Source organism: Ursus americanus, chromosome 14, assembly GCF_024610735.1.
Source record: "Ursus americanus isolate L20-20 chromosome 14, mUrsAme1.1.p, whole genome shotgun sequence".
NCBI lineage: Eukaryota > Metazoa > Chordata > Mammalia > Carnivora > Ursidae > Ursus > Ursus americanus.
Window position 1 is genome coordinate 12,673,586 of NC_142140.1, and position 27,014 is coordinate 12,700,599.

Sequence of the window (27,014 nt, forward strand, 5' to 3'; positions counted from 1 at the left end):
GTGGGAGATTGCTTATCTAATATTGGCTCTGGGGCTGATTCTTAAGCCAACCACAAAAAATAAGTGTGCGGTGGGGAAAAGGCCCCAAGGACTAGGGATCTCTCTCAGATGAGTATGCAAGCCAGTTTCCTGATGGAACATTCTCACATTTTCCATCTCCAGCTGCGTACGTGCAGAAAAGAAAGCCCTTTCTGGGTGTGTCTGTAGGCTAGACTTGGCATAGGGATAGCTGTGGGCAGCCACTTGATACATAAAATTCACTGTGCTTCTGCAACCGGAAGCAATTAGTCCAAAAAAATTTTTTTGTTATGTCTGTCCCCTTAATTTGCTATGAGACTCTCTATGGTCATGTCAGCACATATATCCCTGAACATCTTTATTTGCTTCAAAAAAAAAACAACCCAAAACACAAGACAATATTCAAAGATATACCTTACTCCTCCTCTTCTCCAGGTGAGGACAGCCTCTACCCTCCTGCAGGGAAGAGGAAGCAGAGGGAACTTCCCCCGGGGTGCTGGTGGGAACGTCTCAGGAGGAAGGAACACAGAAATTGGCAAGGACTTGAAGGACGGATATGCAAGTGCCGTAAGACTTGCTGAGTCCTGAGTGTGCCAAAAATTAATTCATAAGCAAATGCTTATTTTATAGTTTCCCACTTGCTACAAAACACCAAACTGAAAGGAAAGATTCCTTCTGAGGGCTGGCAGGAAGGGGGTGAAACCAGAGTGGGGAGAAAAAGCAGGGGTTGCTCAAAGTGAGGCTTGATTCCACGGCTGGGCCATGTGTCACTCCCCTTGGCAGAGCCCAAGGGCGGTGGTACCATCTCCTTGTTCCTATAAGCAGAGGGTTCATTTACCATGAAGTCTGAGCTGCTCTGATGGCACCCCGGTAGGAGGAGTTTTGGAGATTAGATCTACCTTCAGATAAGCCAGGGTACACATGGAAGATGCTAGAAGACTTGAGACCCTAGGAGTCCATTATGCCAGGCTGGGAAATATCTTAAATTTGGCTTCCTGTCATTCCAGGGCTTTAGATGATGAGACAGATAACAATGTTTTAAAGTCAGAGAGCAAACTCTCTCTGTGAGGATTCCTAGCAAGCACTATGTGTCTTGATTTTTGCGTTCCCATAATTGAATCCTCCAAGGTCTGGGCAGTGAAATTCAGAACTTTTGGAGAGCTACAGGCCCCAAAGACTTTATCCTTAGGACTGGGTTGAATATTCACAGATCACCCCAAAGGGGAACAATATGAGTCATCACTTCTGCAAGATTGGATTGAATTTCCAGGGAGAACAAAGTTCTTCTAAGGCAGACAATGATGCCTGCCTCTTTTTGAAACTTTAGCACCCAACTCAGGAGTTGGACTGGCCCATGGTAGGTGCTCAATCAATTATAATGGAGGGCGGAGCCAGTCTCTACATGTGCCTACCGTCCAATTCTCTCCTTGATGCACATGCCCTCCTCTCAACAAGAGGTGGTTTTTCTCCCCTCCCTCTGAAGTTGGGCTGACCTTATGACTGCCTTTGACCAAAAGGATGTGGCAGAAGTGACATTCTAGGAACCCCTCTGAGCCCAGGACTTGAAAGGGTTTGTAGCTTCCACTTTCTGCTTCTTGAAACACTACTTAGAGCCCAGCCACCATGCTCTAAGAATTCCGAATGACATGGAAAGGCCACATGGAGGAGAACCATGGCAATCTGGGCGACAGCCCCCACTGAGCTTCCAGCTGAGAGCCAGCACCAAGTGCCACAGTCACACAGGCAGCCACCATAGCCGATGACCCAACTGAGCCCATGCCAAGATCACATGGAGTAGAAGAACTGCCCGGCTGAGCCCAAGCCCCCAGAATTGTGACAGGTGTCAGAATGACTACTGCTTCAAGCCACTCCATTTTGAGGGCCCTGCTAAGCGACAGAGCTAAAACAGGGGGACAGGAGGAGACAAGGGGCACATCCTATTTGGTCTAGTTCTGTAGCTCTGAGTAAGTCAGAACCCCACGGAGCTTCAGTTTCCTCACTGCTGTGATGGGGGCCACACGTGCCTGGCACAGTTCCCAGCACAAGTGGAGACTCAAATGAGACAGCGGGAGTGGAAGGACTTCTTCACCAACAGTAAGTGCCCGGGCCCAGCGAGAATGGACGCTAGTCCTGTTGTCTTCTCTACTGAGCTCTGCAGCTGTGGACCCATCCCTGGCCCACTTATGCCTCTGTCTCTGAAGATGACAAGGACTGACCTTGTAGGAAGGAGCAGCCATCTTTCTTTATGTAGCACCTGCTTCCTCGGATCTTTACCATCATCCTGCAGAATGAAGCCATCACAGGCAAGGAGGTGTTCGTAGAGCCAAGCCACCCTGGTTCAATTCTTGGCTCTGCTACTTACTGACTGTATGATCTGGGGCAAGTTCCTTAAAGATTTTTCATGTTTGTTTCCTCCTTTGTAAAAAGTGGTAATTATGGCACGTGCCTCCCATATAGAGCATGGGGATTAAGTGAGCTGATACGTGACAGACACTGGAGCATAGTTCCTGGCTCACAGTAAGCATTTAATTGGCCATTATCATCATCATTATGGTTTTTACTTTCATTAATTTTTTAAATGATCATACAGTAAAACCGACTTTTTTTTGGTATACAGTTCCACGAACTTTCACAGATGGATACACTCATGTGGCCACCACCAAAAGCAGGACGCACAACAGCACCATCGCAAGAAAAACACCCTTTTGCTGCTTCTTTATAGTCAAATTGTCCCCTCACCGCTAATCCTGGCAAACACTGATCTGTCCTTCATCGCTACAGTCTTGTCCTTTTGAGAATGTCATATAATTAGAACCACATAGCATGTCTCCTTTTGAGATTGGCTCCTTTCACTCAGCGTAATGCCTTTGAGATGCGTCCAACTCATTGCATTTATCATACTTCGTTCCTTTTTACTGCTGAATAGTATTCCATTGTATGGCTCACCTGGAGTTTGTCCAATCACCATAGTTTTAATAATTATTTTCATGAGCCAAGGAACCCTTCAGAAATGGAACCAGCCAACCATCACGACCAGGTCCTAGGAATTCCTTGGAAAATATCTAGTAACTGCTTAGAAGTTCTGACTCACAGTGACAAGGAACATAGGGGTCCACACTTGCACCTCACCCTTGATAGACACAGGAACAGAAACCCGGGAATAACTTCCTTAATCCCACAGAGACCCAGACCGGAAGGTGGGTCTCAGTCTTCTCCTTCGTGCAAAACAGACCCTAGATCCTGGGAAGAGGTGCTTATAAGCACACTGCGGCCCTCTTCCTGGGTAGTTCTGAAACCCTGTAGCCCTCCATGCTTCCCTGCGATCGCCTCTTCTACTGCCTGTCAGTGAGAAACATTAACCTATGGAAGCCCGCCTGACCTCAGACCAACTTCCCTTCCTGGGACCATAACATGACAATCCGACCAGGAAGTGATAATGGGCACAGAGTTCCGGCTGGAACCGACCCTGCCTTTAATGGATTACGACATTTCAGCAATCATTAATAGTCACAATGGCAGCTTTAACCCAATTCAGACTAACTGCCCAGCTGGTCCTGTACTACTTCAAACCAGCTTCTCTAAAGCAGGATGAAATTTTACATCCCTCCCCCTGGGGCTTCAAGGTTCCTGCCCTTAACTGGCTCCACACAAGCTGAGTTCCCGTCATTTTCTCCAGAGAAAGAGAAGCTCAGGGCCGAGGGGGATCTCTCCAGTCAACTCTGGGCTAGAATTAATTTTCCTGGAACCACAGGTCTCTATTGAAACAGTGGGCTAGATTCTCCCCTCCATCCTCTGAGGTCACTGGAGGCGGGGGGGGGGGGGGGGGCGGGGAGGACAGAGAGAGGGAGGAAAAAAGAGCGAGCGCGCTTGCCCTGGGTGCTCTGCCCTCCCATCCTGGCTCACCCACTCGGGAGCACACTGGCTGCCTTAAGAGAAAAGCTCTCCACTCCCTCTGAGGCTGAACGACTGGAACTCTACCGTGGCATTTCATCTGGAGCTTAAGCATATGAGTAATAAATGTGTGAAAACATGAAACTAATATTCATAATTACTTTACAAGATAAAGAACTTGAAGGAAAAACAGCTTCTGTGTGCCTTGCCATCGCCATCAGGGGTACACTGTGAAAAAACACGGCATCCTGCCAGAACCTCAGACGTCGTCTCGCCAGCCAGCCTTAGCGCCGGCGGCCCTCGGCCCCCGCGAGCCCTTTCCATGCTTCATTATTCCTTAATTAATGGTGCCTTCATGCGTCTCGTCATCCAGACTCTTTAAAGCCTCAAAGAGCCAACTGGGACCTCTGACCTTCTCATCTCCAACATCCGTTTAGGTGGCATTTTGGCCAACATTTACGAATGATCAACGGGCGTAGGCTCCAGCCTCAAGCAGGAAGAGAGTCTGCACGCGTTATAGCCTGTCCCTGACCCTCTTGGCCCCCTAGGTTCGGTATCTCTCTTTCTCCCCATTTTTTCTTTTCTACTGAGGTACAACTTATATACAACAAAGTGTACCAATTTTAACTGTATGCGCCACTGAATTTGAAACAGGTATGTACCCAAATAACCATAAATATCTCCAGCACCCCAAAAGGTTCCCCTGTGCCCCTCCTAGAAAAATCTTCTCCCAAGTTATGACCAATTTTATCATAGAATTATTTTCAGTTTAGGTTCTCATTAGCTCTTCCCTAAATTACTGCTAATTAGCTTTTTAATTATTGGGCTGCCTCCTTCTGGGCCTTGCTTTCCTCAGCTCATCTGTTCTACACTGCCAGATTTATAGTCCTGAATTGCAGCTCCAAGGCCCTTTGAAGGGCTGCCCTGTATTGCATACAAACTCTCCTGCTGCCAGTCCCCATTCACTGCCCTACCCTACTCTGCTCAGTCTGAGGGACACAATTCGTGTTCTGCCAGCACCCCTATTGCTCCTATGCTGGGCCTCCTCTTCTCTCCCAAGCAGCACGACACAGCCACCCCATGCCACTGATCCACACCCAATTCCCACCTTTCAGACCCACAGCCATCCTTTATAGCCAATGTCATCAAAAAACCTTTTACTGACTCCTCACACAGATGTTGTTACTTTTTCCTTGGAGGGTCCACATTACCATTCTTACCTTTCGGATGGCCTTGCCATTATCCTTGAGACAGAGCTCCCTATGTGCATTGTTTACATTCTTTTATCCTTGCTAGATTTTTCAATTTCTTGAAGACTGAGCTTCTAGGATTCTAGGATTTCTCTAATTACTGAAGCTTTAAAAGAAAACTGGGAAGGGGAAGGAATAACCCTTCCAACTATCTCTTTCATCAACAGAGAAGAAAAAAGAACTGTCATTCACTATCAAAAATCTTGTCAATAAAGCAAAGACACAGGAGAGGACATAATAGCAGAAATAAAGTGGTAAGATGGTCCTTCAAACTGAATACGTGTGATTTATGAAAAACTCACCACACTGCCTTCATTTTTCATACTTGGCTATGACTGGAGAAAATTCTCAGAGACCAACTGCTCCTGTTTCTAGACACCACCGCCTTACAGACCCTGCTAAAGCACTCTGTACCCACAAAGTGCTCCATAAATGTTCAGTTCACATGATCTGTCACGGGAATCCTGTGGTGGGAAGACAAGGAGTGTTTGAGCACTGCTTCCGTTCTGACACGGCAGTGGGTGGGCCACATCCTAATGATGAGAAGGACCACAGGATCCATCCATGCTCACGGTCAGACTCACATGTGACAAAATCAAACAGCAATCCCAATGTTCACAACTCCGGCGCCGACGTGATGACTCAGGCACGCAGCAGACGCTGCCACCAGCACAAAATCTCCACTTAGGGCAGCGCCTAATAATGAACTTCAGAAGTGGGTGTGAGGGCAAGCTGGGATTGGAGTGCGAGGAGACAGGACCACCACAGGTGGCTGTGCAGCTCATGCAAGGGGCAGGGTGTCTGGGAGAGTGAGCAGTGAGAAATGCAACCTGGCCTGGGGCGAACCTACCCACAGCAACGTACCCTCTTCTAGCCTGCACTAAGATCCAAGACTCCATTAATCCAGACTCTGATTTTAAGTCTGGGCCCAAGAATTTAATGTCAAGTCAAATATACACATCAGGGTGAATGAAGTTTATGATGTGTTAATTACATCTCAATAAAGCTGTTATCAAAAAGTAGGTGTATACACACACACAGCTAAGTAAACCCTTATTCAAGAGCCAACAAGAAGGAAGATTACATGAAGACAGGGATGATAAAATATTTAAAGAAAGAATTTTAATTGTCATTTCGACATGAAAATTATAAATGTTATTAAATTCATTAAAATTGCTTCATTAAGGACTTCTATCAAGAATTCTTTCAAGTTTTTATTGCTGTTTTAAAATATATATCCTCCTATCCAGCTACCAAAAATCATCTACACATCTTTGACTAACCTAGCCTGACTTTCCCCTATTAGTTCAAATTTGTGTTAAACAGTTTTATTGAACTTTTCACTTGAAAGGTAGAAAAATTTATAGCCAGCAATAACTGCAGTGTCTATAGATATAAAAATTAAATCTAAACAGCACACACAGCTCAAACTGCTTTTTGGTCACCCTCTGATGGGACTGTCTATGATATGGGATAAAAACCACAAAAAGACCTCATTCAATCACTCACTGAACAAACATTTATGGACTTCCTACGATGCCCCAGATCTTGGATCAATTTTCTTTGCACACCCTCAGCAGTTTATCAGTTTTCAAATGTAAGTCATGTTTTGAAACGAAGTCTGAATTATGACTGAATGACCAAGGAAGATACTGGTAGAGTTTGCTTTTCATAAGAACACAATTTTGTGCTCTAGGAACGAGCTGTCCATTGTAGAAGAGCCTTGGCATCGCACAGGTGCCTGGCTCTCAGGACAGCTTCTCTTCCTGCTCGGCAGGGACGCCACACAGCAGCAAGCTGCCCTCTTACCTGTATGGTGGTGTTGCCTCCTTCCAGGAGGGCGATGGCCAGGAGAATGCTTTCGTGAAACACTCGATCACTGGACGCGTTCATTATGAGGTCAATGACCAGATTGGAGGCGCCCTCCTTGTCGAGGTGGCACTGAACCTCAGCCAGGCTCATCTCGCCCCTGCTCGTGGAGCTGGACCCAGAGCCTCCCCCTAGGAAGATGGAATATTGTTCTTATTAACCACAATCAGAGCATGTATTGCATACTTACTATTTACCAACACTTAATGCACTAAATGTTTTAACGGTATTAGTTCTTTTAACCTTCTTAAAGACCCCACAAGGAACGTACTAATTATTAACACAGAGATGAGATCATTTGTCTTCGAGGAGGATACACAGCTTGTAACAGAGATGGTATTTGAATGCAGGTAGGTAAGATGAGGAATGACGTATTTCCAGCAAAAGACCTAAAGCCACCCAGCCAAGACTCTCCCTGACATTAAACTACAATGACTTGGTGCAGAATTACTAAAAAACTTGTGAGTTTAAGAGACAAACCAAACTTATACATGTGTTAGAACATATAGCCTATAATATAGCCTCAGAAAATACAGTCTACAATAATCATTTTAGCCCTATTTCTAACAAACCCACCCAAACTCAACTTTTCACATAATTTATCTGTTCATTCAATAAATAGTTACTCAGTGCTTGGCATGGAGCCAAGAGCTGGGGCTAGAGAGTGAAGAAAACAGATGAAATTCCCATCCCCACTGAGCTTGAGATGACATGAATAAACTTAAGAAGATAGGGCCTATGTCATTTAGTGGAATGGATTCCAACTGTGTTTAGAAAGTGCCTACATAAGAACTTGCGTTGCATTGTTATTGGCAATAACTGAAATGTTAATGTTCATGGAGACATGGGCTGATCGATTTCAGAAAGAAGAAAATCATCTACCAGTCCTTCCCCGCAGACCTCATTCAAATGCCACCTCCTCTGCACTGCTTGCCTTGACTACCTAGGTCCATCAGAGCCATAGTGCAGAGTAGAGACTGGGTTGCGTCTCTCTCTTCTCTTTTACAGCTTTTTAAAGGAGAAACGGTCTCTGCTACATTTCTAAAACACCCTCATAAGGCCTCCCGAGGGCCTCACATATTTGTGGAATGACCCGACTACAGAAAGTAAAGAGAGATAGTTTTGAGATGTTATGCGAGGAACTTCTCTTGAGAATCCCTGGGAACTTTCAGATGAAATGCTAACGTCCTGTTCCTGGGACACTCCGAGAACTGTATCGTCACTGAAGCTGTAAAGCCCCATAAAGTGAGCAGATATGCTTCAAGTTTTCATTTGGTGAGCAACTCAAGATCCCTTCCAGAAATTGCTAGGATAGCTTTATTAATCACCGAGTATTTTGGTGCTACCTACAGAACGCCCCCAAAACCGACAGTGCATAACAGTCACCATTACAGACAAGGACTCAGCCAACTCCCATTTGTGCTTCAAGCGAGCACTGAACTCCTGGCCCCCTCTGAAAACCCAAACCAACACCCACAGTGGAGTTCAACGTTCTTGCAACTTTTGCCTGTAACTGTGCTTACAATGTTTTGCAACCTCTTTGAGGATTTTTTTTTTTTTAAGCAATTTTATAGAGGCTTTTTTTTTTTTTTTTTGTAAACTCCCTTAAGAGTTCGGGAGGAACACAGCACAGGCACTAGAATTAGATATATTGAGGTTCAAATTATAAACTAGTCACTAACAAGCTTCCATTTTTTTTTCTGTCAAAAAGGGATAACAGCAGTACCTGCCACATAATGGGGTACTTGGAGAAGCAAAGACGAAGGTCAAATGCTTGGGAGAGCCCTTGGGTACTCAGTAGGTGTGCAATAAATGGTAGCTTTCACTGTCCTCACTGTTAACATCATTGTTCTTTACAATGGTAAGAATGAATCCTCATGAGCACAAGAAAATGGGCAGTAAAATCAAGTTCCTTGAGTCATTCAAAAATCACCCAGAGGATTGCTGTGCTGGAAAGGGGGGCAAAAGACTTAGCCAGTATCTAACTGCAGGGAAGTATTTTTAGATACCACTTTGATGGTAGACCAAAGACAAAACAAGTTGCTAGAAAACACACTTGCCACCCAAATTCATCTGTTAGTTTCAACCTGTTAAGGAGAAACATGTAGCTCTCATGTGGCACACTCAATTCACACGTGCAGCTAATTAGCACACCACACAGCCTACCTCCTCCCCCAGGCTTGCTGGGTCCTCCTGGTGACAGCGGGCCATTGCCAAAGCTGGTGAGGCTTTCTCTTCTTCCTGAAGGTCTGACGTTTCCATAGTAACGGTTGACCAAAATTTGCCTGAGCGCCTCACCCTTAATTCAAACAGGATAATGAAATCAGGTTCTGAATTTAATGCATAACTGAGCTAATACTCAAAAAACAGGGGGGTACTCAGTTATAATTGGCTCGGTTTCACTCAGTGAAAAAATAAATTATTAATAAAAGCACTTGGAAACTCTGAAGTTAACTTCTTCAATATTTTCTCAGGAAAGCACATCATTAAAAAAAAAGCAGCAATCTAGAATATTAAGTATCTCAAGTTCTCTCTCTCACAGTGATAAACACAGAACATTAATTTTGAAGGACAACTAACAATAACAAAACCAAAAAAGTCCCTCTGGGGTAAGCCAATAAAACTCAGGCAAGATGAGAATTTTACAGGTCACCTTGCACATAGCAATAAAAACTTGTTACCCCAGACATAGGGTTTATTCCCAATATTGTAAGAAAATATTAAGATACGAAAGTAATACCGCATAATGATATAATGAGCTGAAAGTAAGCCTTTCTTATAGAAGCAGTCAATGGGTCAAGTGGTGAAGAAAAAACAAAGTAGGGGCAGATATTAGACATGCCAATCAGAAAACCAGCACCATGAACGAAATGAGTTTGACATTTGCTTTGAAATAATAAGGGAGGGGAATAGGTAGGGATATAGATGAGGCAAGAGCAGCCAAGAGTTGACAGCTGTTGAAGCCGAGTTAGGAATGTGGGTTCTTGGGTTCTCAAAACTCTTATGGTTCTTCTTGTATATATTTGAACATTTCGGTAATACAATGTTTTAAAAATTTAACTATCAAAGGAATCTTGGACAGAAGACATGACAACTCTTTCCCACAACTCCAACCAAAAAAATAAAGCCGTGATTTGTTCTCTAATACTAGTAGACGTTAGCAAAGCAGCACAAAGCAGCAGGATCTAGTCTCAGCTCTATTCTATGTTCAGTCCTGCTAAGTGACTTCTAGATCACCTTCTGATCTGGAAGTTTCTGAAAGTCAGAGGCTGTATGGTTCTCCCTCAGACTCTTTCCCAGGGACAAAGTAGTAAGGCATGGAGTTCCTCTGGCACATTGTCAGGAAAGGTGAGTGAGAAGTCTAGCAGAGGGAAGGGGTGCTGAGATATAGCAGGAGTCTAAAATAGAGGCTCAAGAGTTCTTCGGAAGAGACCTGCAATGGTAACACGAGTCAGTAGAATTTAAAGTGATTTGTTAATAAGCTCCAAGAATAGGTCTGGAGACTTCAAGTGGGGTGTCTGCAAAACAAGAGCGGCAGGGAGCAGATGGGAAGGCAAGAAGGGCCCTGAGAGTGGCAGGGAGGCTGGGGTGCCAAGAGGACATGGGACGAGGGAACAAAGGAGAAAGGTAGAAACTCCTTAGTTCAGCATCAAAATCATGTAAGGTCCCAGGGCTATAATGCCAGGGACAAACTGGGATGGGATAAATGGGGGGGGGGGGGGTAGTACTGATTTTTAACTCAAAGTTCAGGAAATGGAAAAATCTCTGTTTTCTTCTCTCCATTCCACCCACAAATATGTCTCTCATTGTAGTTCAGCGAGGGAGGGTGCTTCCATTAGCTCATGAGACTTGTTACCCACCATGACTGACTGTAAATACAAAATTCCGAGAGTGCTTCCAATGGGGAAGCTATTTATGAGGTTTTCACATACTTTTTAAATAGACTGCATTTGGTACAATATTTTTTAATGATTTAGAAAGCCACATTTCGTTATAAAGATAAAGCTTAGCTGGTGTTTACATCTCCAGCACCAATACAAACACATCGATGTTCTCCAAAGCAGTCACTGGGAGCATGGTGATTTGAAAGGCTGACTTCATAAAATGAGAGAAATACAAATTTCAAAGGATCATGCACAGAAGCTAACCCAGAAAGAAAAAGGGGAAAGAAAAGGTTACCTCCATGCTGAATGTAACAGGAGATTAAATATGACTTCCTTTTTTCAACATAATGATGTATCAGTTTGATTTTCTTTCAATAACATACAGTCTTTGAATTCCCACAATAGAGAATGGTTGGCAGTAAACCATCCTAATTCTCTAACTGAATCCCTCTGGGCAGCACAAGAACATTGTCTGAGAGGTAGATGGTTGGGTTGAGACCTACAAGCTGCAACTACTAAAGATAGCCAATGTAGCCATCGTGGCGAGGATCTGGAAGACCGTAGGTTTGAATGGTCAACTCAAAGGTAGGGTGAGTGTGACCGACCAACCAACAAACACACATCTTTAAGGAAGTCTCAACTACAGCCTTTACACTCCAATTCTACTTCAGGCAGGAGCAACTCAAGTTCGATTTTCCACTCCTTAGCTTGAGGGCAATTGGCAAGACTATGGTCAGTTTGCAATCAAGCAAGCGGGAGGTAAAGAAGGGAACACATGCCATCTGGGAACACGTGGACTCCAGGAACAGGAACTTCACATTTATGCAGCCTGGATGCCAACTGAAGTTACAAAGGGATCTCACATTACCATTTTGTCTCTCCTTCCACAGAAAAACCCTAGCGGTTACCATAGCAACTGATGCATCAAATGGTACATTTTCCCCCATAAGAGAATATCATGAAATGTGCTAATTATGGAAAAACACACACACATACATTCTACCCTACAAACTTTTATTTTTTTTTCTTCTTAATTATAAGGCTTTTGGCACATATTCACCTCACCTTCTCTCCACACACACACAAAAGTTTAAGCCGCAAGGGAAGAAAAAACACAGAGCATGTGGGATCCTGCCTTTTTTTTTTTTTTTTAACAAGTTGAGATTTATTCCTTTTCTGAAAGAATAAAGACTGATAATTTTAGGTAAAAAGGGAAAAAGAAAATGGACAACATTATAAAAAGTTATGCAAATCCCTAGTGTAAAAACTTAGGTTCGAGAAAAATTCTGTTTTCTGAGCCAGTGGTTTAATTTAGGAAAAATTAAAATCTGCAGAGAAAAGCCTTCCTAATCATTGTGATATAAATTACTCAAGAGCACAAAACTCCTCATAGCGTACTAGGATCAGCAACCTGATTGCAGAAAAGGGAAAGAAAGAAAAAAAAAGACTCCCCAAATAACGTCGCTTCTACAGTTTTAACATTTGGCCATGCAACCTTTTTTTTTCTTTAAATAGCATTAATTTTTTTTCCAGAAGTTTATACCTATAGTATGCAAACAGATATCAGATGTTTGTCTCTGGTAAGAAATTCCACACATACATTATTACCTAAGACTGAGAAAAGGCAAAGGCCAAGAGTTTCTTTTATAGTAAGTGTCAAAACAGTGAAAATGGTAGCTCAGTGATGTAGACAAATGAAACCAAGCTCCTACCTTGCAGTTTGGTTCAAACAAGTTTCATTTCTATCAGTTTGACAACCGGCTAATGATATGTGGGGACACAGCCAAGTGCCGAACAAGGCGCTAAGGAGTTAATGTTGCCACATATGCACAGGAGAGAAAAAAGTGACCTTTCTGGCTTCCTAGGTTCCAGCCACTTGAAAATCATGTGCTGCAGGAAAGATCACCCTCTCACATGAGTGGTGAGCCTTTCACACCTTACGCAGCACTAAGGTCGCGTCTCAATTTAAAAATACCTTCCTTTTGCTACTATTGTCTACCAAATCAGTTGAGGCATTTCAGTGTGCAAGGTAACTACAAATAGTTAATATCCCTTGTCATATTTCAGCCACTGTGCTAAGTGCTTCATGTGCACAGCTCAGTAATACAGTCCTAAGGGGCAGAGACTATTAGTATCCCCATTTTACAGCAGAAGAAACTGAGGCACAGGGAGGATAAGTAACTTGCTTTAAATCACACAGCTAGGGCTTGGCACAGGGAGGACTGACCTCTCTCTAATTCCAAAGCTTACGGCCTTAGGGAGCATTCAAAACTGTGTCCCCTGAGAGCATGAGGGATGGCTATGTGTCTTTTCCAGCCTCTTCCAAGGCCCGTGGTAATTCTTAAAGGACAGGCATGGATGGAAAACACAGGAATGCAAGGGGCCCTTGGTGGCCTAACTGCCAGAGATGCAGGATGCTGGAGGGGAAAGGCTAAATGCCAGTTCCTTGGGAGCTATTCTTTGGTCACAGCCTGAGAAATTACAATCGCAGAAGAATGCAAAGAATTTGGGATGTGGTGGGACTGGGCAGGGGCTGGGGCATGTGAGCAGAACAAAGGTGCACCGGGCCACCCATTTATCTCGGGCATAAATCCTCCGGGACACTGATGACCACAATTCCAAGGCAGTCTTTGTTATAACTGCTCATGTTCTAAGCCCATGACCTTGGGTAAAGCACCTTATCTTCCTGTGTCTTAGTTTCCTAATGTGAAATGGGGATGAAGGCTGTGTCAGTGAGTTAACGTCAGCATTAATAAAAATTAAATCGATGAGTTAACATATGTAAAAGTCTTAGCACAGTAACTGGCGTAATGATCAGTACTCAGAAATCCAGGATATCTGGTTATCTTCCAAAAAGGAGTAACATGAATTGGTCAGCATGCTAATGATGTAGATAAGCCTTGGAGAAAATGGTTTGGCCATGCATAACGAGCACCTAAAGAAAGTATCTATCCTTTGGCCTAAGAATGCCCTTTCTAGGAATCTACCCGAAGACGTACACATTTCTTCATTTCCTCAAGGAAAATATTACAAACCACTCGTTCATTTGCGGAACTTCAGACAGCTATTAACTTTCAGATTTTCAAAGAAAATCATCATATATAATATTAAATAACAATAGCAAGGTACAGAAGGTGTACATTTAGAATAACCCCAAGGACAATGAAAATGTTCCGTGGCACAGATACACACCTGTGTAAAAGAAGCAAGCAGAGGAAGTGTTATATCGTTAGCTGCTTTTATAGCTGAGTAGTGTAATTATGAACTTTTTATTATACCTTTTTTTGCTTATTATAAATTAATCATAATGATCATCAGTGACTTACAAAAGAAAAAGTTTTTTTAAAGACTTAATTAGAAAGCCACTACAGAAAAAGAAGAGGGGTCATGAAAAATTTACTGGTCATCATTTGGACACTGGCAGGGTCTCAGGCCTGAACAGGGAGGTAATAGGTGGACTCACCAGTTAGCCTCACTGATGCAAATGGCCGTGATTGGTCCTGAGCCAATTAATGCTTTAACGATATCAACACCAACAAAAGCGGTCTTTGATTTATGGTGTATGGCTGAGGGAGGAGTTATGGTCATTAGCTCCCAACATCCAAGACTACGTACCCTTTTATGGTCTTCCAGTTGCCTCAGGGGGGGGCTCTGTTCAAGCTCCTGCTAAGCATGCAGAAATTCCATTTTAAGTACAACACTAGGCAGACACGACCATCTTCAGTATCAGTCACAAATAAAACACACCAAGAGCTCACACTGAGCTAAGAGTTACACAAAAGGATTATAGGACCTTTAAAATTTTCCCCCAGACACATACTAATGCTCAATTACTTTGAATACTGCTTAACCACAGTCCTGCCCCCAACCCTAATACACTATTTAAATCAGCAGGTTTCTGACTTTCTGGCCATATGCTATATTATGGACTTTCACATGACCCCAACGGGGGTTATAATGCAAGACACCAACAGGGCAAGTCCTCACGGCTGATGCATGCATAAATGCACAGCACATGCACCAGAACATGAACGCATACACTTCTGAGCAGACACACACACGGCACCCCGCTCACCCCAACCCACCGGTACACAGCATTCTAATCAAAGCTGCTAACGATGACGAGCTCTGATCAGCATATTAGACGCTGATCATCATAGGGCAGCCACACTGCAACTCGGCAGCTTGATAATCTGTTTGTTTCATTTCTAAGATCTTCATTAGACTTTTCTCAAATGAAATACACTTCATTCATGCTTTCCCCTACTGTGATTTTAGAATAGCTTCTGAAAATAAATTCTGATACTTAGAAATATGTCTCCCCAAAAAGCTCCTCTATGACTTTAGAGGCCTAAATTAATTCTAGTCCTTTGTTTAACGAGTTTAGTGAGCAACAGAAGAACAGAAAGAGTGCCATGTGAAACTATGGCTTTATTAGCTTTCACCCAAACTATGCATTAATATCCAGAACTTCAAATTTGTGTCATCTCTGCACAGAACCCAAAGTCTATTTTGTATAACAACAGAAAGGTCTCGACATTCCAGAGTTGCTCAACTGAACATTTCGAGACTGAGACAGTTTTGTGTGAAAGCCTTCAGAGAGCCCCATCTCCTCACCGGGAGGCACACTCTGCTTTACATCCAGCCGCTCAGAACCTTCTTTCTACACTGAGAGCTGCCTCGATTTCAGAAATCGGCTAGAAGACTTCCCTCCTGCGCCTACCACCAGGACAGAAATCTCACCACGACAACTCAGACACTCAACCAGGACAACTGAGAAGCACCCATATTTGCTGTCACTGCAAATATCGGTGAGCAACACACACCTCGGCGGAGTTCTCAGAATCCGGAGCTTGTGGGAGCTAGTTGGGAGTAAAACAAAGCATGTTAGTTATGGTGCTTGAATCTCGTGGGCCACAAAGAAGTCCGGAGACCAACACTCGAGGACAAAACACAGAAGGCAAGATCAAAGATGAGGTGACATGGCTATACCAGGGCTTGAGCAACTGAGATGAGGATATACTTTCTCTTTTAAATTGCACTCAATGTGCTGGAAGAAACAACTGGCCTGAGGTAGGGAAACATATTTAAAATAGGGAAAGAAACAAAAGACTACTAATGACCAAGAAGGAAATAGATCTTAAAAAAAAAAAAAAAAGCATGGGGGATTGGGATAGACCGGTGATGGGTATTAAGGAGGGCACATATTGCATGGTGCGCTGGGTGTTATATGCAAATAATGAATCATGGAACATTGCATCAAAAATTGGGGATGTACTGTATGGTGACTAATATAACAAAATAAAAATTATATATATTAAAAAAAAAAAGCATGCCAAAGGAAGAATCACCGCACACCTGTGTTTTGTTCGTCCACCGAGAGAGAAAAAGCAATCACAGCGCATATCCAAGGAGGTGCAGGGAGGGAGGGGGGTGGGTAATGGTAACAGAGGTCTCAGGGGCACTCCCCTTCCCAGAGGCCCAAAGCTTGTGAAAGACGGCTCCATGCATCTGTCCTCCACAGGGCACGTGCTTGGAGCAGGGAACGACTGATGTCAGAGGTAACCACCAGACCCTACCCAGACCTCCCTGGACCAAAGTCACGCAGCAGGCATGGCTGGCTAGTTCAAGGTACAGTCTGGGACTATGGAATGAGGCCAAGGCTCACGCAGCAAGTGAGTGACCTTGGCTTCCCTCAGCAGTGCTCCAGCCACACAGCATATCCATACTGAGGCCAGAGTGTGGCTGTTGGCTGGTGAGCCAGAACGGGGGCTGAAAGCACAGAAGGACTGACGCTGTGAGATCTGATGGTGTCTCAACCCAGCCCAATGCTACCCCTTTGGTGGTCTGATCCCCATGATGGAAAAAAATGTTCTTGATATAAGACTGTCATTATATAACTCCATGGTTTCTGTTGGTTTTGTTTTTCTCAACAGGTAAAATGAAGAAAAGATACAGGAGATCTCTTTAAGTACAAAGATTAAAGTAATTCTCCAAGGACAGTGGGGCATATGTGAAGCGCTGCTCACTCAATTATGGAGAGAAGAAATTTCAGACATGAGCGTAACTCCACTACCCTCAGGGAAAAAATTTATCTCCAGAGTCTTGAGCTTCCTGTTGGGGTGGGGAGACATACAGTGGCAGGAGGGACTGAAGCATGGCAAGGAAAATAAAAACAGAAGTCAGTTATAGGTCTTTTCAAGACATAAATAATATCACAACCCAAGAATACACTAACTCTGTTCTTGAATTCTGTAAGCGTTAGGCTAAAGAACTGAAACCGTGCAAACGTATTTGCTATCTCCCTTAGTGCAGAAGGGACACATGAGAGAAAGCAGAATTAAAGCAATGGCCCATGTATTTTACAGCAGCCAGAGATATCAGTGGAGAAACATGTTATCTTCTACTATTTGCACTGGCTACATTCCCACTAACATATCTTTTATACTGATCCTGTAGAATTAGAACAAAAATATTATAGGCAGGGGTTTATTGTAGGAACCCAAACAGGTACCCTCCTACTCCTTTGCCAATCAAAAGTTAAAGGAAATGAAGAAGATTGAACTGGAAGTGGTGGGGTTTTGTTTTGTTTTTTAAATTTTCTTGTTTGAGATCTCTTTGTCCAAAGAAGTACCTTGAGTTTCACTTCTAGAACGCCCATAGGTAGTACATGGCTATTTCTTAATCACTCAGACGGTGATTTCTGATATGTTTCATAATCGTACACTCACTCTACTGCTTTCCTAAACTACTGTCATGCTTGCTTTAAAATTAATTTCCAAATTAATAATTGAATTAAAATTAATTTCCTTTTTTCCTTGAACATTTCATGAAGACTTTTGAGACAACAGAGGATGCTTTGCAGCCTCGGGATCCACTAAATAGTGGATAGAAGGACCATCCATTCATGAAAGAGAACAGAAAAACCCAGAGCACGACACAGGGTCATGTGCCCACAGGCTCACCTAGGCCACGGTTCTGTGTGAACCCAAGCCAGGCACTGAGCCTCCCTGGGCTTCCACACTCTGACCTGTAGTTCACGGAGACTGGAGCAGATTTTCTTTAGGATTTCTTCCAGTTAAAACATTAAACAATGCTTGGTATATTTTCAGTAAACTTCACTTCATAATATCTAACAGCAAGTTCCCTAAATATAATACAACTTGCTAGGACATAAAATGATTTCAGGCATGGCAAAGGCCAAACCACACCTGGCACATAATTTGGTAAAAAACAAAAACAAAAACAAAACAAAACCAAAAAAACCCCTGATAGCCTTTACCAGCACACCCTTCTAAGAGGATTTCAACTCTACTTCCTTGAGGACGAGGTTATTTTATGGCAGTAAGCTCCAATTTTGAAAAACGAGCATATTTATAATAAGCTACATTGTTCAAATAAGATAATAGCTACATAAATACAATACATAATGCCAAAACCAGAACATAATGCTTAATAATGAAGTGATTTTCTCAGCATATTTTTATTATCAAGTTAAATTTTTTTCACACGGAGGGTCACCCTCAATGAGCGCACATTAAGGAGGGATGTTTTGAGAAAACAGTCATGTCTGAATTTGGACAAGTCTTGTCTTTCCCACCTTAGTTCCAAGATCAGTCACTGTAGTCAGGTGCTGACCCCTCCAATCAAGGCCAAGCCTCCCAAACCAGCAGGTGATGGACAGTGGTCTGATGTTGCCTGGTTTTGAACTTGGAAACTCACTACTGTGCCCTATTGCCTTTTTCTTTACTGATCTTACGTCTCCCCAGTGCTTTTAGACTAGGTCAGCAAAATCTAACCTCACAGAAAAAAGATTTCAAACAACTAGCTTTGAAATAGAAATTCGAAATGAATTCACTAAATCCCAACTGGCCTTCCTGGATGAGGCCACGAATCAAGGCACCAGAACTATGATACTTGAGTAGTAACTACGTATGTGCTTGTGAGACATGGACACACCTGCTTGCAACATGTAACATACCTAACATTTTATCGAAGGATAGATTTCTACTATAAATTAAGGAAATCATACCTTCTCATCTTAAAAAAGAAAAAAAGAAGCCCTTAGTCTTCCTAGAGTTACTATTTCCAGTGTATGTACAACAATACCCACTCCCATACATACCTACGTTTCACATATGCCTCCAACAGGCTAGCACAGACCACAGCCTTGTAAAAAACAAAACAAAAAAACAAAAAAAAAACCCCAAAACAGAAAATAAAAAACAAAACTTTTTGTTTTCTGCTGCCATTAACAGAAATCATTCCATTAACCATGGGCTTCTAGAATTTTCCTTTGAAAGATGAGGTCTCCTTCCATGGACCATCCCCAGCAGAAGCTGAATACAGTTCAAGAAACGCAAACGTACTATGGCCCTCCTACTCAGCACATCAAAGGGAATGTATGAACTCCAGTACCCCTGAATCGGCCTCCAGCTCCTCTTCACCCACTCAAAACCTCAGAGGAGGGAAACCAACCAACCAGCCAACAGCAAACAGGCTTGCAAATATGTTTGCTGGGACCTGTCCTTCCTGAGCCTTTGCAAACCCACCTTAAGAGACCAGAAAGCTTTAAAGTAAATGGAGCTAAAATATATGATCTAGCATTTCAGCAGAACAATTTTAAACCTTCACATCTGCTAACACAATGCCCTTTATTAATGGAATTTGTTCTTAGAAACCAAGTAAGAAGTAAAAATTTAGTCCCAATGATGCAGTTTCACCTTTACAGAACACGTTCATCGGAACTCAATAGCGAAATTCATTTTTAAAAAACACATTCTGACTTGACTAATTTATACAATTTCAGTCACTGTGGAATAATCTCAGCATCAAAACACACACACACACACACACACCCCTCAACCCCCCCCTCCCCCGGTTCTCCTGCAACAGCTTCTGTGTGCTCTGAGTTGAGCTTGCTTGCTGTATAGTTGCTAGTGTCTAACAGTAAACAGCCCCGCTGCATTTATTGGCAATTACTGCTGAAGGTCACACATCAGCAGTGAGCCTAAATTCCAGGAAAAAAAGAAGCTCTTATGTAACTGCCGCCTGAATGTTGGCAGGTGCCCAACCCAGCAGTTCACAGCAATGTAAAAAAGTAGGACACCTCCAGCCTGGGTTGGATGTCATGAGAACGCCCCCTGAAGGTGAAATTTAATAATTCTTGTGATTCTCCTCTTTTCTCCCCATCCTGAATTATACGAAGTTCTGTCGGTGGCATCCTTTGCTTGCAGAAGCAGCTCACGGTGGGGTACGTTGAGGGCTCACTGGAAGCAGGCTGCAGCCACCCTCAGACCAGTGGGGATGCCACTTTAGCTTTTCTGTTGCCATGCGGGAAGGCCAGGCTGCCAGCTGACACCGTGGCGCTGGAGATTTCATGGTTCCAAGTGACAGTGATGAAATGGGGATCACATCTCAGACACGAAGAAATGCAGAATGTCCCGCTGAGCCGCAGCACACTTCCTCACACACCACTCCCCTCCACAGACACACATGTGCAAATGAGCTGCATTACTGTTCTGCCTGACCGCCTCCACCTCGGGTTTGAGCGCTGGACTGAAATCATCTGTTCGGTTAGCACAGCACTTTACAGTTTGGAAAGGTGATTCACAGGATCACCTGCTGGTGCTACCCACCTGTTGTTTCCTGACCCCCTAAGCTCTTATGCCACCTCCCTGCTCAGGCAGAAGTTCCCAAATTATGGGTTCGCATAACCCCAGGTACTTCTCCATTCTAGCAATTCTCATGGTTGACCCGTCGCTGAACATGAATTTCCCCCACAAAACCGTGAACTTCAGAAAAGCAGACACTGTGCCTATCTGGTGTCACCACAGTCATACCCATCATACCACGCCCGGAATGTAACAGGCGTTCGAATATTAGTTATATAACTGAGGGTCTTTAGTAGTAATTGGGATCCGCTTAAAGCCAAGAACGGGTAGATAATGGGGACTGTCTGGGGGTGAAGGAAACATCTCCTGTCTGGATTTGTGTGAATACATATGCAACAATTCATCAAGCTATAAACGTTAAGAGTGAGCTGAAGGGACACCAACCCAAGTATGCTAGTTTCCTTTTCTCCTCCACCCAATCTGTACCCCCTCAACCAACCCCCCAAGGAAAAGGCAAAAGTAGGGGGGTAGGATGGACACTGTGCCTCTTCATTTGCTGGAAGGAAGGAAGGAAGGAAGGAAGGAAGGAAGGAGAGAGAAAGAAAGAACCAAACCTCCTCTTCCTGGTTTCAAATGAAATTTTGTTCTAGGAGACAGCTGGAGGGCTCCATACCATGCCCTTTCCTTACAGGGACTCCAAGACTCTGTCCTCATTTCACTCTGAGCACTGCCAGAGACACAAGGGTGCTGTGCTTTTTCACGAGTCATTCACAGCACATCTCCTTCCTTGAGATGCCCAAGCGGCCACTATCGCCCAAAGGCAGTGGCCCTCCCCCAGTCAGGGTTTCACGGGATCATCATACACGCCTTACACTATTTCAGGGGCGATTCCCCACCATATTTAGAATTGAACTGGTTTGCAAGTTAGGTGTGAGGCCTTGCCTGTATCACGGGCCAGCATGAACTCTCATTAAGCTTCTGCCGAACCCCAGCTGTGGGCTGCAGGTTTCCACCAGCACACACTGACAAAAGGCTTGGTAGAGGAGAAACCACAGGAACTGCGGTAGTTTCCAGAACAGCCATTGATGAAAAAGGACAATCAGCCATCTCTGCTTAGAGGAATAGATCCAACAGCCTGAGGGACTGGGGACAGAGTGCTGGTGTCCCAGGGCTCTGACGGTTGCCAGGGGTAACAACGAAGAGGGGATCCGCAGTTGCTTCCTCAGGGAATTTTCAAAGAATCCAAGAGGCTGCCAGAACATTCTTCTTTTATAAACAGACAGTATTCTATTTCCTAGAGTATAATTATAAACACACCTGCTCCAACTGTGGAATCTTCCATAAGCAAGCAATAAACTCCCAGCTAGGAGACCCAAGTTCTATCTTGAGCAAGCAAACACATCAACTGATTACTATGGTGCAAAACAGTATATTAATAACATTGCAGACTCCGATTAGGGAAGGTGTTCCTTTCCTGACTTCGTTTGTACTTCAGCAAATAGAAACACAACTTCAGTATTTCAGAGGAAAAGTTCCAATCAGCGAGGCGTTTCCAACTCCAGGTAGAAATAAGAGTAATGAAAGGTGCCAACATGCAAACTCAGTATGAGGTATTTTTCTGGCACAGAAATAACCAGGAAGAGAAAGAACAAGACAGGAAATGGCAAAAATCACTGTAATTAAAGCCATTCATTAAGCCTTTACCGCACAACCTTTTCTCACCTTCTATTCATCCCAGAGGGCATGGCCTCCTCCCCATCCAAGTCTCATTGCTATAAGGAAAAGTCCATGCTTACGGAGTTCACTGCGGCAGGAGAGCACGCACACCAGGAGAGGAGCTGAGGCTGCAGTGTGGCAGCTTTAATTTAGCCACTCTCTGGCTGTGCAAGCTAAGTCCAGTCGCTTAACCTCTCTGAACTCCATTCCTAAGGGAACTGAACCAAATTCAGAGCCACTTGCTTTCAGTTTTAAGTCTGTGATCTAAACTCTCCTTATATAAATCTGAACCGTCTCTTAATATTGAAATGATGGATAATAGCACAGACAACGTATTTGCTCTGGTAGCTCTATCCCACCCAAAGTAAGGTATTAATTGGTCTATCAAAAGAAGTAATAGATATCTAATGAGGGAGAGCAGGAAAGAGATTTTTAAGTCTAATAAAATTTCTTTCCAGGATGCTCAATTTGCCAAGCAATTAAACTCCCTCATTTATATACTGTAATCGTATTACATGTACCGCAACCCAAATATACAGCAGGAAAAGATGAAAAATACTCACCAAACAAAAAATACTTCAGAGGCCCCCAAATCCCAAACAAAATAACCACTCATTGGTCCCCAAGATAATTGTGGTTAAGTTAAAACTATTTTGATATGTAAGTATAGAATCCATCAGACGACATTTCAATTTCTTGACCTCTAGGTAGTTTTCCTGGATGAAAAGCCACAGATCTAGTATATTCCTTATCCCATTGTAAGCCTGCAGCTGGACAGTCTCAACGAGCGCTTTGGAATTCACAACGCACTTAGACAAAATTTTCTGTGGTCCCTCATACTCAACACCTTCCAACATGTGGACCAAGAGAATAGTGCTATTTTTTTTACTACTTTCAAACTATTTGAATGCAGTTATTCTGTTTTGCATTGATGCTTTGCATCCAGACTGAAAGCTCTTTATAAATCTCAACAGAGTTTCAGAGATAGGTTAATGACCAGCATCAACCACAAAATCAGTTGAGATTCTAAACTGTGAACAACTGAGATCTTATCACAGTTTAGAAAATCTTTATCTAGATTCTGATGGGATCTCCAAGGACAAATGGCAAACAAACTCGTGGGAAATGCTAAGACAGACACAAAGGACTCAACTCACACCCAGAAAGCACACTACACAAAGTCAGATACTAGACGCTGCAGAGACTAGGGACAGACCACAATGTTAACTGCAAAGGTGTCATGGAAACATTGCCATGGGACATTTAAAAAAAAAATGAAATTAGGACCTCAGCATTATCCAATTCATCAATGGAAATGAGCTGGAAAAGAAAAAAGGGGGGAGAAAAAGAAGGAAATGTTAGGAAATACCAGCAAGCGAAGTGTTAGAAACTTTGTCTTAGCGCTGAGTCTCCCACGTTGGAGCCTTGTTAGATGGGGACCATTTGAAGAGGTGCAGGGGTCTGGGGCACAAACCACCACAGCTCACAGTGACATCTGCTCTGCACCGCGCCACTCAGGATGGGGGCAGGATGCTGCCACACTGTGTTCACATGGCAGCCACCAAACCTCGGAGGTCACTTAACCAACGGCTCAGAGGTGCACCTTCCCACTCTCTTGCAGATGTGAAAACTTGAACTGAGCTGCGAGCAAGGGCAAATTACCCAATCAAGAACTATATTCTTTTGGAAGAGGGTGGGAAAGAGGAGAGCCAAGGACTACAGTTGGATCAATGTAGCTTAGGAGAAAATTCTTTCTTTCGATTCATTTTACCATTCAGTAGGGATCTGGGGTCCAAACTGCAGTTGGGCTAAATCAGAACCAGGTTCCATTTCAGCAAATAGTATGACAACATATCCTAAGAGCAGAAGCTTCAAATCTTGGTACTATTGATGATCAAAAAAAAACCACACTCCCCTCCAAGGATGATTGGAGCCAATTCAAGTGATATTAGTAACAAATAAATGATTAGCATCAAGTTCAAGAAAAAGAAAAAAACTAGAGCATTAATCACAGTTGTGCTTGTTTAAAAGGGGAGAGATGCTCCTCAGTTATTTTTATTATGCTTTGTTAATAGTACATTTGCAAATCTAAGTTCCTTATTAGAAATCCTGGGAGCTGGAAATGCTAATATTTTATTCACCTAGAGAAAAGAACCACTGGTAATTAACAGGTACTGTCAATTTGTATGAAATGAAAACCCTGACATCACTTGAGGTCAAAAACTCTCTAGTAGTAAAACAGCTACTACTATTCAGAAGAGAAAATAGATTTTAAATAAATTCTGAGATATCCTTTTATATTAATTCTTGGCTTCTGATTTTCTTTCCAAAGCTCTTTGACTAACAAAAAACCTACGCTAGACTACAGAGAAGCCAATATGTAACATAAGTATGCTATCTCTTCAAGCTGGGTCTAAGGGCGTTCAGATGGTTTCTGAGTTATAGAGAGATTCAGATTAAATTTTCAAGATGTTTAGCTACGGGGAGTTTTTTGTTTTTGTTTTTTAATGAAGACATGGTTTAATTTGTGGATTAAAAGCAGGCATGTGATATGATGAGTACTGGGTGTTATATTCAACTAATGAATCATTGAACATTATATCAAAAACTAATGATGTACTGTACCTTGGCTAATTGAATTTAAATTAAAAAAGAAAAGCAGAGTTTAGTAGGCATTGTAGACAAATAGTAGTTGTAAAGTCCTGATATAATTTTAGGGTTCATTAACCTTGAATACACAGGATAGCAAGACATTGTAAGCATCATACAAAAACATATTTCACCATTATTTTGGTGATCATTTTTAATATTTATATTTACCACTCTATGAGACAAATATTCACTGCTGCTCCTTTGCATTTTAGAGACATAATAAAGATGATTTTTTTTTATTCCTAAATGAGCATGATTAAATTTTTGTGATAATCTTCTAGGAGCCCCAAGCTTGGTGTCCTATGTGATAGTTCTTAGGCACCTGTCAGGGAGCTGACCAAGACAGGAGGACTGACCACTGGCTACCCACTGATTTGACACGTTATTTTGGGACCTGACCAGAACCACAGGTTGTGGAGGACCCTGGCACAATCATAATTTGTAAAGCCAGTTGGCATCAAGTGGAGACTGTTTTCAATTAGGTGAGACATCACAACTCAGCTGAAGATGAGATGTTTAAATTTTGCTACGTGCGGTGCTGTCAGGGCCACTGGCCCATGTCATTTACATAATGAAGTAACATAATCGAAACTTAAATGTTACACTTGTAGGTGGACTTCAAAACATTCAAATGGTGTCAATCACCAATGATACAGTGGAGAAGACTCTGAAGTCAGAGTTTTCTGGTTTGAGTTCCTGGCTCCCCCACTCCTGTGTGGCCTTAGGCGTTTCTGAACCTCTCTGAGCCTGTTTTTTCCCCCATGTATAAAATAATTAATAACAATACTACTATCTCTGAGGCTGACCTAAGGTAAGACATAATGTTTAGTAGAGTGGCTGGCCCACAACAAGAAGTCACAGAATGTTATTGTTATTTAAGACATAATTTAGGACGGCACTTAAAAAATGTAAGCCGGTGTTACAGTGATTCTGTTATGTTTTAGTCTATCTGGTAATATGGGTGGCAGTACTCAGTGGCTTTTTTTCAGACAAGTAGATGCATTCAAGCACAATGATATTCAACATTTTTTAACAGGATAATAAAAAATGATCTCAGCTTTCATTGTCATCTGTGACCTTGACAATCCTAAATATTGAATGAAAACACAGACATGAATAAAGGCATCTATGTCTCTTTAAGGATTATGGCTTAAAAGACAAGAAAACTTGGGCCCACAGACAGGGTGGACCCCACCTGAGGGGTGGGAGAAAAGGGCAGTGCACTGGGAATTGGGGCCCCTGGCTTTCAGTCTTGATCCTGTCACACGGCCGGGCACGTGACCTTGGGAAGTCACTTCAGCTCTCCACATGGCCTCCTCGTGTGCAGAGGGAGGGCGGGACAAAGCGATGCCAGACCAGACTATGGCCATGAAGACTCAGGACAGGGCAGGGAGGCAGAACAATTCTGGACATCCCAGGAGGGCATTAGTCATGGGACAAATTCCACTTAAGAGACAACTAATAGGAAAATTGGGCCAGGAAGACGGAAATGACCTCACACTTGCCCTTGTGCCCTGAGCATCCAGTCCAAAGAACACCTCATTTATTTTATCAACCAAAGCCAACTGGTTTGCCTGAGAAAGGTTAGTTCTTTGGCTCTGGGCTCCTTCCACCCTTGAAAGAGCTGGCCTGCCCCATACGTCATGCATCTGTAGTCAAACAGGGACAGCCGGCAAAGCATCAAAATCATTTTCAAAAAGCCTTAATAAAACAGGACAAATTTAATACCCACTACTGGATCGGAAGAAACGGAAATAGTTTAGCACCCCCCCCCCACTCCGACTCTTTTAAGTTCAATTAATGTCCATAGTTAAGTAGCATTTTCCCACAAAGCATAGGGCCAGAAGCATTCTAAGTATGTGCTATAGGTATTGAAGCTGTTGACTAACATGGGTTTCTGGAATGTCTTCCTTGGTTGCATGGCATTTCCCACATTTGCCTGTGGTATTTTCACTTTCGTGAAGGGGGATGACAGCCCCAACCAGACTGGAAAGACATGCCATATTTCCTTTAAACCTCTCTCTGCTTGGGTGTGGCTAATTTCTTCACCAGCTGAGAAAAAGAATGTGAGCCAGGGCCTAAGAACCTCTTCTAAACTCTGACAAGTCACTCCTTCATAG

The 27,014-nt window shown here is 43.1% G+C and overlaps 1 protein-coding gene across 5 annotated transcripts in view; it reads right to left on the bottom strand.

The window, feature by feature from the left end:
* Window positions 1–27,014, bottom strand: part of ITPR1 (inositol 1,4,5-trisphosphate receptor type 1) — a 321,669-nt gene that overhangs the window by 98,129 nt on the left and 196,526 nt on the right. For 2 of the 5 annotated variants that reach the window (XM_087866841.1, XM_087866840.1), the window contains 4 exons: window positions 15,739–15,774; window positions 14,528–14,578; window positions 9,195–9,327; window positions 6,969–7,159 (listed from right to left, as the gene is read on the bottom strand). In XM_087866841.1, coding sequence (XP_087722967.1) covers window positions 6,969–7,159; window positions 9,195–9,327; window positions 14,528–14,578; window positions 15,739–15,774 — 411 coding nt within the window. Of the gene's footprint in view, window positions 1–6,968; window positions 7,160–9,194; window positions 9,328–14,527; window positions 14,579–15,738; window positions 15,775–23,529; window positions 23,563–27,014 lie in introns of all 5 variants that reach the window. The other 3 variants (XM_045808123.2, XM_045808122.2, XM_045808124.2) reach the window with 2 other exon arrangements.